The sequence below is a fragment of the Drosophila yakuba genome, chromosome X (genome assembly GCF_016746365.2).
Source record: "Drosophila yakuba strain Tai18E2 chromosome X, Prin_Dyak_Tai18E2_2.1, whole genome shotgun sequence".
In the NCBI taxonomy this organism is placed as follows: domain Eukaryota; kingdom Metazoa; phylum Arthropoda; class Insecta; order Diptera; family Drosophilidae; genus Drosophila; species Drosophila yakuba.
Genome location: NC_052526.2, coordinates 6,267,503 through 6,283,182, shown reverse-complemented (window position 1 = coordinate 6,283,182; position 15,680 = coordinate 6,267,503). Strand labels below are relative to the sequence as shown.

Here is a 15,680-nt window from a genome sequence, read left to right as displayed (position 1 = left end):
GAAAAAATTGTTTTTTTTTTTTTGTTTGTTTTGTGGTTTTTGTTTGATCGCCTTAATTTGTTTACTAAATTCTAATTATTACTTTTATAATTTGTTAATTTGCCCGATTTGTGTTTAAATCTTTTTGAATGCACTTTTGTTGTTTTTGTTTTTGAGGCTTGCTTTCAATATTTTAAAAAATTCTAATTGCACTTTTTTGTATAATATTTTGTGGTTTTGTTTTGTTTTTTGTTTTGTTTTGTTAAATTGCTATTTTCATTTGCTTTCATGTCTCAGTTTTCTTATTAGAACATTGTCTTCATCCTTTGTATTTGTGCACAGGCCAAAAAATGGGAACCAATTAAGTTTAATAAACGAAGTTTGTTTGGAATTTAATAAATGAAACCTTGCATTGTTTGTTTTTTAGAATTTGTTTTGTTGTTCTTTGTTTTGGATAGCGTGTTGTGTGTTCTCTTTCGTTTTTTTTTTTGTTGACTAGGAGAACATCGGAGGTTTTCTGTAAACTATATATAGGTATGTACGCATATTTCTCAAACGCAACATAGTTTTTGACATTTTCCGTGAGTGAGATATTTAAAACATCCAATGGATAGCGGTTAGTGTAGAAAGTACAAAAATTCAGTAGGGATAGCAAATGTGGAATGTCACTGGCATATACATAATATAGTTTTTCGTTTAATTGCAAGTAGTGTTTTTAATTAAACGGACCTCTCCTTTCGAAACCGAAATGGAAACCACAACAGAATTTTGTTGAGTTGCTTTAAATTTAACTTATAGATTGTTCTGGTTTTTTTTTTTTTTTTTTTTTGTTTCTTTCTGCTGTTTTGACTACAAATTCTTTGATTTTTGTTTTTTTTTTTGTTTGCTTTTTTTTGTTTGCCTACAACTATATTTTTGTGTATTTTTGTTTGTACAAATCGCGACTGCCATTTAATGAGTAATACTGGCCAATCCGCCCGATCTTCTGCTCCTTTCTATATAATAGCTTAGAGGTTAGTACATGGGTCATAGCCTAAATGTTCTCTTAAAAACTGTATGCAAATGTCTTATATAAAATCTAAACTCTTTAATCTTTGTCTGCTGCTCGGGGATTCACTGGTACTTTCATGTCTCCAACGAGGTGACCACCAGATTGTGGAAAACGCTGGCCGACTCGCTCATCATTGCCGCCTGTCCGCAAGAATCGCTGCTTGCGCCGCTCGGCGGCGTCGGCGTTCCCAGCCTCAAGGCGTCCATGATCACCTCGAAATCCTTTTGGTTTTGGTTCATATCGAAATCGACCAGCTCCAGATGATGGTGCAAATGGTGATGGTGGTTGAGATGGTGATGGTCGTTCAGCTTCATCCGTTTGCTTCCGGACACTTCGACGCCAGCGCCTGCAGCTCCTCCGATGCCACTGATGCCACCGATTCCTCCCACATTCACATTCATTCCCATACCCAAGCCGACCACATCCAGGGGACACTCCTCGATGGCGGAGATCAGGCGCTGAGGCGGTATGTAGAACTGGGACAGAGCCTCGCGGACCAAGCGATCACTTTCGTCCTCGCTGCTGCTATTGCTCCTCAATCTCTTCCTGCTGGCGGACAAGGCCGCCTTCTCCAGCTGCTCGGCACCTTGGGTAATCTCCGGATCGATTAGCAGCATGGGTGCATTGATGGCGCTCAGTTCTCTGTCCAGTATCTCCAGATCGTTGACCAAATTGCAGCTGGACAGGTGACGTTTCCGGTTATTCACGCGTTCCGATGCCGAACCGGAAACGGAAAGTGGCGCCGAATTGGCCGCCTCGGGCGCGGAGGCTCCAGCGGGCGTTCCCAGCTGCTGACGATCGGGCGGCTGATTCTCCAGGGAGCAAATGCCACCGCGACCCGACGACGATCCGTTTGAGGAGCCAAAGGCATCGGCGAAGGCGGTTGAAGGCTTGCCGTTGGCATTGATATTATTGCTAGTAGTGCTATTGCTGGCCGGCTTGGCATCGTCCATGTTCGGCTGGAAGAGATTCTCACGCGCCAGTTCGGTGGTTGTGCCGCTGTCGCTGGTTCTGCAAAAAGAGATGAGAGAGAGAAAGTGTTAGCGAAAGTTAGTCAACAGTGGGTGGCAGAAGCTGTAAGATGGCATAAGTGCAGGGATTGCAACCAGAGAACGTAATGCACAACTCTGATATAAACATTTTACCCCATTTCATTTCGCAACGTAACACAAGGGATTGTTTTTTTAGATATCGTTTTTTAGATCGTAACCAGAACAAACCAAGCTAAATCCCATCCTGTTTTTATCCCACCTTTCGACGCCACACAGCGTTGTGTCAAATCAGTTAATGTTGTAATCTCGCCATAAGCATTTCAACGCCCTTCGATAATGTAACCACCCACCCACCGCCCATTCCATTCCAGTCCTCGTCCGTAACTTAACTGACATCCAAGGGGTTTTTCCCGTGGAGTGGAATGGGATGATGGGCGTATGGTTGGGTGGGTTCACGGGCGGATTTGAGCTGGAGGAGAGCGAGGTGGTCGGGGTACGTTTTTAATTAACTGGGCTAACAACTGTGGCACCGGGCCCTTTGCTTTGCTTTTGGCTTTTCTTGGTGACCAGCAGCGAAGTAATTTCAGTAAATTTCAGTAAACTTCAGTAGATTTCTCTTTCAATAAAATCACTGTGTATGGGGCACCGTCTCCACACCTCCACCCCTCCGCCCCTCGTTACCCCTACTTCTCTGCTCAATATGGCAAGCATTTGAAGTAAAATAAAGCGCAAAAAGAAAAGGCGGTCATAACGGAAGGGAAAAACACAAACTAATAACGTTGTAGAAGTAAGGCAGAAGAAATGACACGGCACAGGTTGAAAAACAGACGGATGGCTTTTGGTTTTGGCTTTCTCACTTTGGGCACTGCGTGCAATTCTTTTTAATGTGTATCTCAATCTAAAGCTCACGCTGAATCTCAAACTGAATCTTAAACTGTATCTCAAACTGAATTTCAAACTGTATCTTAAACTGAATCTCAAACTGTATTTAACTAAATCTCAAACTGTATTTAACTGAATCTCAAACTTAATCTCTAACTGAATCTCAAACTAAATCTCAATTTGAAATCGAATCTGAATCTAACAAATTAGAGCAAACAGGTAAGGTAAAGTGGATTCCCTGATTAACCACCTAATTTGTGCGTTCAACAGGGGAACTCTGAAATGGGGAAGTGTTGGGTGCTTTTCTATGGCGGGCACAGCACGACGCAGCGCATTGAAATGCGCAGCTAAGCATGTCAATGTTGACTATTAAAGCGACGCAACAAAAGCAATATAACTGACAACAAGAATGGCAAAAGCGGCAATACCAAAAGGGAGCGGGGTCCCCGGAGAAAACACAAGTAAAATACAAGGGGCAGGAGGAGGAGGAGGAGGAGGAGGGGGGAAAAAAAGCGAAAGTATGGAGGAATCTGTACAAAAACAAAACGAAACGAAACGATACGAAACAAAACCCAAACGAAGAAGCAACAAAAAATCGCTCAACTTATAGAAACCAAAAAACCAGAAAGCGTACAACACAAAGGGGCCAAAAGAGGGGCTTTTTGGGGGGGCAGGGGCACAAAGTGTGTTAGTTTCGTTGTTGCTGCTGTTGCTTTTAATGCACGCGCAACCGTTAACTTGAAATGATGGACGGCCGAAACAAAATGGGAGCAGCAAAAGCGGCAAAAGCAGCCAAAAGCAACCAAAGCAGCCAAGAGCGCACTGAACGCAGTAGTTGCTGGCTTAAATGAGGTGCCAGAAGGCAGCAGAGAAGATGGCCAACAACGACGACGGATTGCACAAGTGGCCCACAAAAAGCGGAGACAACATCGAATCGAGTTAGAGAGGGCCCACAAGTGGGGCTAAATGGTAATAAGCCGCAAATCGGGCGAGCTTAACTGGATTGACTCGCGTGAAAGAAATACCGAGGAAATATGCAAAAAGGGCCCTGCGGATATATGGTAGTAGTAGTAGCAGTAGTAGTGGTAATTCTAGTGATAGTTACCAATACATCGCAGTGCCTCGCTGTTGCCAACCGGAACGAAGGGCAAAAGGTAAGCATTTCACCACCAGTTAACCGCCAGTTCCGGTTTTATGGCCAAAGACGACAGTGGCTTTGACCAGCAACTTAGCAATGCCAGTATTCCAAACTCACGATTGCTGGACACCTTGTGGAATGCATTTTGCAAGGAGCAGATGCGATATGATATGAGTATGCATCTTAAAATAACCACAAAGCAGTTACAAAGACCACGATGAGTATGTGGCATATGGCATATAGCATCCTGCATTAATCAGTGTTTTTTGGGCGGCAGTTTGAGGCTATTAATAAACCCGATTAATCACACAGCCAAGTGTGCGCAGATCAGTCAGCTCGAGTTTAGTAATACGTTATATTCCATATTCACCTCGTGCAATTAGCACAAATCATCACCTTTTTTTAATGATACAGATATAGTATATATATATATATATATTTATATCACAACTGATAACTGAAAAAGGGAAAAATTTTGGGTTTGGCGCTTCTAGTTTGCTTTCTTTGTCCTTCGTCTCACTGTCTTATCTGCGTCTTCGTTTTGCGCACGTTTTCGATGTTTTTACTTCATTTTTTTTGTCGGTCCGTTTCGCGTTAACCACCACTCCCCCTTCCCACCAAAAAAAAAGCTCCCCATCCATGCCACGTTCCACATTAAATATGTGGCGACTTCCTCGCTGAATTCAAGCTGAAATTGGGGCACACTTATTACGCGTTAATCTCTTTGCCTCTTGCCGCTTGCCTCTCTCCCCCCGCCAAAGTAAACTTGGTCAACCTTTGCTTTTGTTTGTTTGCCCACCCCACCATACCCCGCACCACCCCATCCCGCCCGCTCCATTTATTTTGGGGGGTTTCCAGTTCAAGGCTCTTTAAGCAACGTTTTCCATGTGCTACCACATACAGTGTATAGTGAGTATAGTGCGTAGGCCCATTCGACGAATTCCGTTTTGGCCCGAAAACAATGAAGTGCGACGGTGGCAAGTTTAACTACATAGTTGGCGCGTCTATAGTTTTAAAGGTGCGGCACTTCAATTCAATGCAATTCAATTCTTCCTGCGACTCACACATGGCTGACCTGTATTTCATTTTTGATTAATCGAATTGAAATCTGGACGACACAGCGAGGGGGGTGAATAGCGGCGAGGGGGGAAAGGATTTCCCTGCTGCACTTGACAAGAGGAAGGCAATGGCAAAGGTGCGGGGAGGGGGGGAAAGGGAAAGCGAGAAAGAGAAATAGCGATGAAAGAGCGAAAGCGGCAAGGAAAGACGAAAACGTTGTCAAACGACAAGTGCACACAAAAGCAGAGGCAAAAAAATGGGGAAAAAAAAGAAAAAAGGGGAGCAACAGCACGGTGGGGGGGTTTGCTTCGCGTGGAAAAGGCGGGGGTGAAAGGGCGGTGGAAAAGGGGCGCCAAGTCGCGAATGTAGGACGCTGTTGGGGGTCATTGAGCGCGCTTTTGACTTGGGCCGTGTTTGCGCAGGGGGCGGGGGTTGGGGGGCAGAAGGACGAAGCAGGAGGAAGCGGGGGGTAAGGAGGGAGGGACTACAAACGAGCCGGAAGAGCGGGCGGCGAATGGCAGGAGAGGGACCTCTGAAGTGGGGCGTGGCAAAGCCACATGGGGCGATGGCAGTTTCGTGTCAAAGACAACTTCATTTCGCAGGCTTCTTTCCTTTTGAAAAGGGCCAAAAACACACACACACACAAAACCTACTTGCACAATTTATATGGACTTGTGGTTTAAATATCCAGAAAAAATCCCAATAAGCTGTTCAATTCGTTTAAGCGATCACATTCACAAATGCGCATGCATCAAATGAACATAAAAACACAAACTTTAAAAGATCAACATTTATGCACAAAAGAAAAGGCAGCAAAAGCGGAGCACCTCAGTTCGGTTCGGTTCGATACGCTTCGTTTAGGTTTGAAAATTCCATTACAACATAATAAAAAATAAAAAAGAAAAAAAAAAACCAGAAACCTTGGCACCTGAGCTGAATATATCCCCAGCAACACCTCAACTTTATCACCATCCATCCGCACACGTCGTGTATCTGTATCTGTATCTGTATCTGCTTATCAGTCCGAGCTTCTCTCTGATAACTTGATTGGCGCAAAAACAAAAAAGCAAAAGGGGGGAATGCGCGAAAAAAGAAGGGGGGAGAAGGGGACGAAAGGCGCGCGCGTGTCGCAGGGCTGGTGGGCGGGAACTGAAAAACAATTAAAAGTAATACTCTCGTATAAGCGGCGGGTAGACAATAACAGCGGCGTGAATGTACTGAATGTACGAAGGTACTGGAAGCTACCGAAGCCACTGGAGCTACTGAAGCTAGTTGCTATTCACCCAATCTTTATCCCACCAGCTCAGTTTACCTGGTGTATATTTTGTATAATCGAATGCTTCTGGTTCTAAGCATTCTAAGCACAAAACAATGGTGATAAAAGCATAACTCATAACAGCAAGAATAGCGCGATAGCAATTGACGTAATCGATCTATGCAAAAATGCATAGCTTGCCAATGCATTTTGGCCAAAACTTGAAAAATAATTGTCTGATTATGGAATGTTATACCTCGTTGAGTTCGTAATTAAATTTCCAATCGAACGGTGTCCTCAAAAGGCGATTCCATTTTTTGCAATTTTTGACATATTTTAACAAAGTCGGTCAAAAAGTAATTTGGTTGGTTAGTATTGGTAATTAGGAGTACAGAAATGTAATTCTTTTAACTTTCTGACCATTTTTAGCCATTTAGACCATTTGCCGAAAATACTAATCGTAAATATTGAATTTTTGCTAAAAATCGTTTTTTTGTGTCTCCGAAGTATCATAATAGGTCATGAGTATTACTAAAATAGAACGGTTGGCTTGCTTGCAAAAAGGTAGATAGTGGTGGTGCAATTCGCGTTACCGAATAGATGGTAAGATGGAAATAATAAAGAAAAAAGTGGCGGCACACGATTCCAAATCCGAATCGGAATCACAACAATAAAAGCAAAAAAAAAAAAAAAAAAAAAAAACACGAAAAGCCCAGGGGAAAGGAGACAAGAGAAAAGATAGCAGCCCCAAACAGCAAAGAAGCAAAAACAGAAAACTATAAAAACGTCGTCGCAGTCGCGAAATTATTACGACGACGCCACAAAATGGGGCGGCCTGAGTGGGTTACACAAAATGCTATGCTATGCACTGCTATGCAATGATGTCTGCCGCTGCGGGTGTATTAGTGATACGCCGATGTGGTGAGTGGCAGAGGGGAAGGGGGCGGCTACCAAAAGGAGAAAGGAAGGAAGGAAGGGGGGGTTGGGGGTCGTCTTCCGAAGACAGATTGGTAAGCGATTGAATAAGAGCGTTTCTTCGCTACTTTGTACTTCGACTGAGCTTTGTGCTAGATCTTCAGCTAGTATTTGTATTTGTATTTGGCTGGTAGTTCCAGTTGTCGGATTTCAGATTTCGGATTTAGGTACTTTTAAGTATCTTCGGTATTTCCTAGCTGTTCACTAATATCTGTCTCCCTTTTTGTGGTGCGGAGGAGCCGCCATGATTACAGATATACAGCTGCGAAAAAAAAAATGGCACCACTTGCCCAGTAAAACTTTGAATAAGTCTCCTACCTACAATTTTGGGTTTAAAAGGATCTGAAATACCTTTTTAGAAAGGTTAAACAATTCACTTTTTAGGAAATGAAAAAAAAATCACAATTGTTCTATGAATTCTTAACTTATTTAAGGAACTTTATGAAAAATGACAAAAAAGGGCGAAAAAAATAATAGCACCACTTCATAAAAAATGCTTTAAACATAAAATATAAACTTAACAGTAACAAATTCATTAATAACAAGTGATTGTATATTAAAACTACGCCGATCCCATTAATTTAGTGTTTGGTAGTGTATCCTTTATTAGCAATAACAGCTGCGCAACGCTTTGGCATGGAGTCAACCAGGTCCTGGCACCGTTTTGGGGTTATATTGCTCCAGGACTCCTTAATCTCGGTCCATAGGCTTTCCTTATTAGTTGGCTTAAAAGCTTCAACTGCCTTTTTAATATTCGACCAAAGGTTTTCGATGGGATTGAGGTCTGGCGACTGCGCAGGCCACTCCAGAACATGAACTGATCTATTTTGGAACCATTCCTTGGCTTTCCTGCTGGTATGCTTGGGGTCATTGTCTTGTTGGAAGACCTATTTTAGCGGCATATCATATTCAGCAAAGGGTAGCATAACCGTTTCCAAAATATCCACATACACATGCTGATCCATTATGGTTTTATCCAATGTATTGGTCCAACTCCATAGTAAGAAAAACATGCCCATACCATTACACTGGATCCGCCGTGTTTAATTGCTTCTACTGTGTCGTTTGGCTTATATTCGGTGTTCCTAGGGCGCCTTACATTCGATCAAGATCCATTGCCACCAAAAAAAACCACCTTGCTCTCATCTGACAATAAAAAGTTCGTCCATCTTTCGCATGGCCAATTTAAATGTTCCTTGACGAACTTAATGCGCTTGGGTATGTGTCTCCCATTTAAAAAAAGGACCTTTCCTTGGACTACAGCCTTTTAAACTATGTTCCCTTAGACATGTGTGAACTGTTTGCACTGTTGCGGATATGTTGAGATCCTTTTTCAGTTCGGTAGGAGCTTTAAATGGATCCTTCTTGCTCTCGGGCAATAGCCTTTTGAAGAGATGGGTGCCCAATGATTGTTTTTTCCCACGTTTTTCGGGATTCTCGTTGTAGGTGATTACATTTCCTATAATTTTGTTTGAGCATTGAAGGATTTGGCCAATATTTCTAAAAGATTTTCCTTCAGAAATGAGTTTTTTGATCAAGTCACGTTTTTCTTCAGTGCAGTGCTTTCCACGTCCCATTTTAATGATTTTTTAAAGGAAATTTTTTAAAAATCATTTTCGAAATAATAGATTAAGTGTCAAGTTTAATAACCACATGCTTTTTACCAAAGCAATCCTTCGATAATTATTGATTATTTGAAAAAATCGATAGTGGTGCTATTTTTTTTTTCGCCTCATTTTAGACCTTGCCGCCCAAAAAAAATTATAAAAAATTAAGGTATAAACAATTCAAATTTTTTTTTTAATTTTTGGATGGGAAAAATATCTAGCATTATGCGAAAAATCAGTATTTGGTTCTATCGGTACCCCAACCTTAATTTATTTGATCAATAACAAAAAAAGGTATGGTGGTGCTATTATTTTTTTCGCAACTGTATATTTATTCTTTTTTCTGCTGCTGTGCTGCGCTTTGGTATTCCATCCACAGTTGTTGTTGTTGCTGCTGCTGTCTGTCGTTAATGCTCTTGTAGTTTCTCTGGTTATTGTTGTAGTTATTGCCATCGTTGTTGTTGTACTTGTTGTAGTCATTGTAGTTGTTGTAGTGAGCGGTGCTGCTTGGCGTATTGTCGAGAGTGTTTAAAATGCATAAAAAGAAGGCAGGCAAGGCAGCAGCAGTAACAGCAATTTGTATGGATTTCATTTCAGCGAGCGGATGCATAAGCAACGAGCAGCGTGGATATTGTGTAGATAAACTTCCCCAAACTACCGTCGTCCGCAACGAAACGCAACGCAACACCGCCTAAAAACCCGTCTTGTTCAGCTTCAGTTTGCCCATAGGGCAAATTTCAACTTTGAACCAAAAAGTGTTCGTAATTTGAAGTGGTACTCCCCCTCCCTCTTTCTAGCTAACAAATATTTCATTTTATGGGAGTATCCTAGTTTTAAAAACAGGTTTTTTATTTTTATCCTTAAGAATGCAAGTGCAATAACGCAATGCAATGCAAATCAATCGATGAGCAAATTTGATTGCCGGATTGCCGCATTGCAGAACGATAAGCGCATGCAAAAGCATGGTCGACAATCAGCGATAACTTATCGTCCATCGCTATCTCCGGCGGCATATCCTCATCCTGCTCGCACTCTAAATACACATGGATGTGTATGTGTGCATACATGGACATGTAGATATGTACAAGTGTGTCCACTTGTGTGTTTAATACCACTTATAAACGCCTGTGCTTATTTCAATTTCACCGTTTAACATATTTTTGTTCGTAATTAAATTATCGATTGCAGCTACAGCAGGAAAGCAACAGAGTAATAATAAACACATGAGCATAAAATACACCATACACACATTCCATTCCATTTCCATGCCATGCCATTTCACATCCACATATTCAGTGTGCGTACGTGTTGGTTTTGTGCAAAGGGGCGAAGAGAAAACATGTCAAACAAAGCAGAAAGCACAGAGCACACAGCAAAAGCATAAAGGCAAAAGCAAAAACGGAAACGCGAGGCGCTGGCCAAAAGGAAAATCGGCGATGAATTAACTTTGCAAAGCGTGTAACGGTATGTTGAATTGTTAGTTAGTTTGTTTGTTTGTTTGTTTTCTCCTCTCTGATGAAAGAAAGCAAACGAGCAAGCGGTCCACAAGAAGGAGAAATAAAGAAAGCAAGCGCGCCGATGATAGGGAGATAAATAGATTATCTATGACCGAGAGCAGGTGGCTTAAGATACAAAAATACACAGGCGTGGCGCCACTTAACGGCTAAGGAAGTGGTTGCACAAAGAGCGCAAGCTAAAATATATCCTTTAATAATAAATATATCCTTTTCGTAATATCTTAGTGCTTTTTTATAATCGAGTGGTTTATGGCTTATTGTACAACAGCTATTTTGGCCTATATGCACTGTGTATATATAGTACATAAAAAGATAATTCATTTTCCAGCACTTCTTGCTACTCAAATTAGCAACTGCACAAAAAAAAGTGCACAACATATGTTTCTTTAAAGTAAAAAATGCAGCTACATATTCCTAAAAAATTAACAAAAAAAAAAAATACAACAAAAAATAGGGTAAAAGACGCAGCGAACGTGTGGAAAAGGCAAGACGAAAATAATGACACACAGATACAAACGTTTATGTGTTGGCAAAGTCTGAAGGTTTAGTGCACTGGATGTTGTTGTTGCTTTAGTCGTTTCTGCTTTTGCTTTTGTTGTTGTTGCTGGTGTTGTTGGCATGTGCCCATAAAAACAACAACAATTGCTTTGGCTATCGTCGCCTCTTTGTTGTTGTTGCGGCTGCTTTTTTCGTTTTTGTTGCAAGTGGAACGTGATTATTTCAACGAGCGCAACGTTTTCTTGTTTTGTTTTTGTTTTGTTTGGTTTTTAGCGCACACCAACAGCAGATACAAAATTAAAAAAAATATAAAAAACGATTCAGAGACAGACCAGCATTTGTCTGCTTGTCTATATGTAAAAATTCCTATTTGCTGGCTTTGATTTCTTTCGTTATTCCTTTTTTTCCTGCCGTTTTTTTTTTCTTCTCGTTTTGCACGATGCGTGTGTGCATTTGTGTTCCTGTATTTAATTTAATTTTTTTTTTTTGTGTTTTGATTGATTAAGTGGAATGTGTTTGCTGTTATCTTTTGGGGTTTCAATTGGTTATTGGTTGCATATTTAACATATCAATTGTGTTTTCATTTTGGTGCATTGCACAAACCGTGAATGCATTGATTATCTCCGATTATTAGTTAGTAATATATTTAATATTGTCCGCTCATTATGCGAAATGTAAGCATCTTTCTGTTACGAAACTAATTATTCGGTTCATTTGTTGTATTTTTCACATTTCATTTAAAGCTGCAGCCAAAGTATCTATGCATCTGGCACGAAGTATCTTTAGATATACTGATATCTTTCAAGCCCATTTGGATAATCTACAATCTACAGTTTATTGCAATTAGATGGGTAAGTAGCCCAACAGCTCTATGCCCACTGGGTTTTTTTTCCATTTATCTGGGACCTTTTTTATATTTTCCTAATTACTGGCCCAAACTACTTTTTCCATTGTTTCCGTTGGGCTTCTCCTCTGTTTTCTGTTTTTAGTTTCGTTTTCGTGTCGCGTTTTTATGTCTCTGAGTATCTGCGTTTAGCTATGCTACGCTTTTGCTTTGCTTTTTTTTTGTGCTTTGCTTTGGTTCGGTTCGGTTTGGTTTGCTTTGCTTTGCTTTTTCTGTGCTTTGCTTTGCATTGCTTTGGTGGCTCGCTGGCTGCTCGTTTTGCGCTGCTTTTTGCTTCTCGCTTTGGGTTTTCTTTGGTTTTTGGCCTGAGCTTGGCCTGAATGTTGTTGGCTATGAAATATGCCGCTTTCCTTGTGTTTGTATCCGTATCTGTATGAACTGTATGAACGAATGCATGTATGTATATTCCCCCATCCCTCCCATTGTATCTTCACAAGTATATATTCGGATCTGTCGGATTGTTGCTGCAACATTGCAGTATCATCGGCATTGAGCATTGACCAGCCAGTGGAAAGGGGCAGACAGTCCTTATGGAAGCCATAGAAAATGCTGCTGCTTAGTATTTGTATTTGTATTTGGGCCTGAATAATTGCATCATCGTTGGCACTGCAAAACTGACACTTTGTGCTAGTTGGGAGCACGGATACAAATTGTAGCAAATTACGGTTTGAGCTAGTGAAGTAATAATCATTATCAAATCGAAGTCCCAATTCCAAATACAGCCATAAAATCAGCAATCATTCAACATTGCTGCCGATTAGGTGTTCGAAACTCCTACCCCCTCATCCCATCGCAAACCTTCCATTTTCACTCACTGCTACTATACGACAGCCATCGTTCGGTTACGGTTGCATCGCACACACACACATCTCTAAAAATATACATCTCAACACCTTGCATTATCGCATTTGCTTACTATTCAGTTTTCAGTTTTCAGCATTCAGTATTCAGCTTTCAGTTTTAACTACCGCAAATGCCACGCAACTGGGAAAAGAGCAAAGTCGCCCACTCTCAACTCTTAACCTTTAAAACCCAGGCAACCGCACATCTGTGTATAGCCAAAGCTGTAGCTTTAGCTGTAGATATATATAAAAATATGTGTATGTATAGATGCGTATGCATGTGCGAGGAGCACAATACGCACCGCACCACGCACTTTAAAAGGGCAAATACAAAAACAAATCAAGCATCCGCCGCGTGGGCGTCGCCCCCAAGTTCACAGTTCACATGACATACACATCATCATTGCCAAGCTCGTCACAATGATGAAGATGATGATTATGAGTGTAACCTGCACTGGAGGTTGAAATAATATTGCGAGACACACTCCACCCACTCGCATAATGAGTTAATTTATTTGGCCAAATTTGCATACTGTATCAGGTATCAGGTATCAAAGGGTTTTTTCTTTTCAGCCGTGTTTAGGGCGTTTAGGTCGACCTTTGGGTTCGCTTGTTCGTTCAGGCAAACCGAATACGAATTTGAATCTTAATCTGAATCCTAAATGTGAATGTGAATATGGAAGCGAATAAGGAACAAACGCCACGCAAATGCCACAAAATTGCGTCTCTTAATTGGGTTGACTTGAAGGCATAATTGCTGAATTGCAAATCCATTTTACATGGCGGCTTAACTACTCAACAATGCCTGGGAATTTTCAATTCTCTGCCAAATAATTCCTGGTCAAATGTGTGGAAATGTAAATATAATTGGTTCAAGCGGTTTGTGCGCTGAAGAAGGGCATCTACATCTACTGTTTCGTCCAAATTTATGAGCAAATACATTCCTTTTTTACAAGCAACACTGCTGTAAACTGAAAAAAGATATTCATATTTCAAAAGCCGGACACCGTAACTCACTGGGTTTTCTGTTTGTAGCTAAGCTTTGAGTAACTGCATTTAAAAATAGAAACAGCTAACTTGCTGAGTAAGTCGTCGCTGGAAATGTAACAAACACACTAGAAACATTGTTTGATGAGCATCCTATTTCAATCATACCTCCAAACTGAAGTGGATCTCTAACTGCCAATTGTATTGACTTCCTAACAAACTACGAACTACACACTAGTATCTCATAACTCGCATCTATCTTCGCCCCATGTAAAAGATCACTGGCGATTGGCACTTCTTATGCAAGAGCTAAGCAACTGGATCGTTGCACTGACTAATCGCCGTAGGTTTATAATTAAGGTCACTGGCTTGCAGCCAATATATGCATACTAAAGCTATTCATACTGATATACATATATATATTCACAGAGCACTGCTAGTTAATCACTTGAGCTAAGTATTTGGGGGTTATGTTCTCGTTGTGGGTCAGGTAGTTGTTGTGGAGCACTAAGGACTGTAGACTCACCTGGGCAGATTCTGGAGGTAGCGCATCTGCTTCTCGCGCCGCAGCTCGTCGGTGAGGCGGCAGTAGGTGTTGTTGATGCAGACGCTGCGGCGCAGGTTCGCCTCCGAGTCCTTGATCCGCTCCAGCTTGTGGGCGCAGAGCTGGAGGATCCGCTTGCGCTCCTCGCGCTGTCGCAGCTTGGGGGAGATCATGGGCACCCGGGAACGGTGATGGTGGTAGCCGATGGGCGGCGAGCAGCGGGGTGGTCCAAACATGTCCGAGTCTTCGTCGCTGCTGCTGCTACTGTTGTTGTTGTTATTGTTAATGTTGCTGTGATTGTGGTTGTTGTTGTGGCCGCTGCCGCCGTCGTTTGCAGATGCGTGTGTGTTTGTGGGCAAGGTCATTGTGCGTTTTTCAAGCAAGAGTATGTAATTGTTGTATGTGCCTTATTCGCTCGTTTACTGGTCTTGCTTGTCTTTTCGGCGTTTTCTTTCCTTGAGGGCAAACAACTTAGCTGCCTTGATTTGCAAAATTTGATTTTGATTCGGGTGATTTTCAATAAATTACTTGAAACAAGGAAGTCACACACACACTCGGCTCGCACACGCACACACGCTCTCTTTTTCGAGCTCTTTTTGCTCTCTTGCACTTGCTGCTGCTGCTGGTGCTACTGCTGCTTCTTCTTCTTCTGTCTGACTTTGCTTTTTCTTTTCTTTTTGCTGATTTGTTTTTTTTTTGTTTTTTGCCTTGCCTGAGATTTCACTTGGCTGTTTACCGTTAGTGGAGCCTGCCGCTTTTTGTTGTTGTCTTTGAAGTTTGGCAAAATTCAAAATAATCCAGGACTTTTGAATTTTCGAGTTTTTTTTTTAAAGAACTTGCACTTGCTTACGCTATTTAGTCAAACACAAAAAAAAATTCAACAAAAATTGCAAAGTTTGTTTGTTTGGTTTTAGGCACACAATTGACTCAAAATTGCAGAGGGGGCGGGGCGGGGGCTTCACATTAATTGTTTCTATTTCTTAGTGGTCTCCTCTAATTTTTCGGTGGCCGCCTGTTGAGGGTTAAAGGTGAGGGGTGAGGCGGCGGCGAGAGCGTGAAGAGAACTTGGTGCTTGGTCACCGTGGCTTACTGTTTCGGTTTCTGTTTCAACCGCACACGTCCGCACGGTTCTCGCGTTCGAAACGAAATAAAAAACGCAAACGCTGAATGAAAGACGTTCGCTCGCAGCCGATGCCGCAGTCGCGTCGCTGCCTCTGCCCGCGGCGGCAGAGCGCACAGATGTTTGCGTTCAAACGGAAGTGACTTAAGAGAGCGCCTAAGAGAGAGTGTGAGAGAGAGCGACTGGCCTACGTGCGTATTTTTACATGCATACACACAGCTGAGGCACACAAATAATAACACCTAGGCGCTTAAATTAAAGTTGTTGGGGCAATCCTCTCAAGCAAAATGTACTGATTTACTTTAGCTGGGTGCTCTGTATTAACCAAAT

General features: G+C 41.8%; 1 protein-coding gene across 1 annotated transcript; it reads right to left on the bottom strand.

The window, feature by feature from the left end:
* Positions 1-345: 345 nt before the first annotated feature.
* On the bottom strand, positions 346-15,384 carry LOC6524413 (ras guanine nucleotide exchange factor P). Its single transcript, XM_002100235.4, has 2 exons — positions 14,213-15,384; positions 346-2,041 (listed from the first exon to the last, which is right to left on the bottom strand). Exons 1-2 carry the CDS (start codon positions 14,593-14,595, stop codon positions 1,105-1,107), a joined length of 1,320 nt encoding a protein of 439 aa, XP_002100271.1. The 5' UTR covers positions 14,596-15,384; the 3' UTR covers positions 346-1,104.
* Between the last annotated feature and the right edge of the window lie 296 nt (positions 15,385-15,680).

Coding starts and splice junctions, on each gene's coding strand:
- LOC6524413 (XM_002100235.4), bottom strand. CDS start 14,595: ATGACCTTGCCCACAAACACACACGCATCTGCAAACGACGGCGGCAGC. Junction 2,042..14,212: donor TACCTCCAGAATCTGCCCAG/GTGAGTCTACAG, acceptor CTCTTTTTGCAG/AACCAGCGACAGCGGCACAA.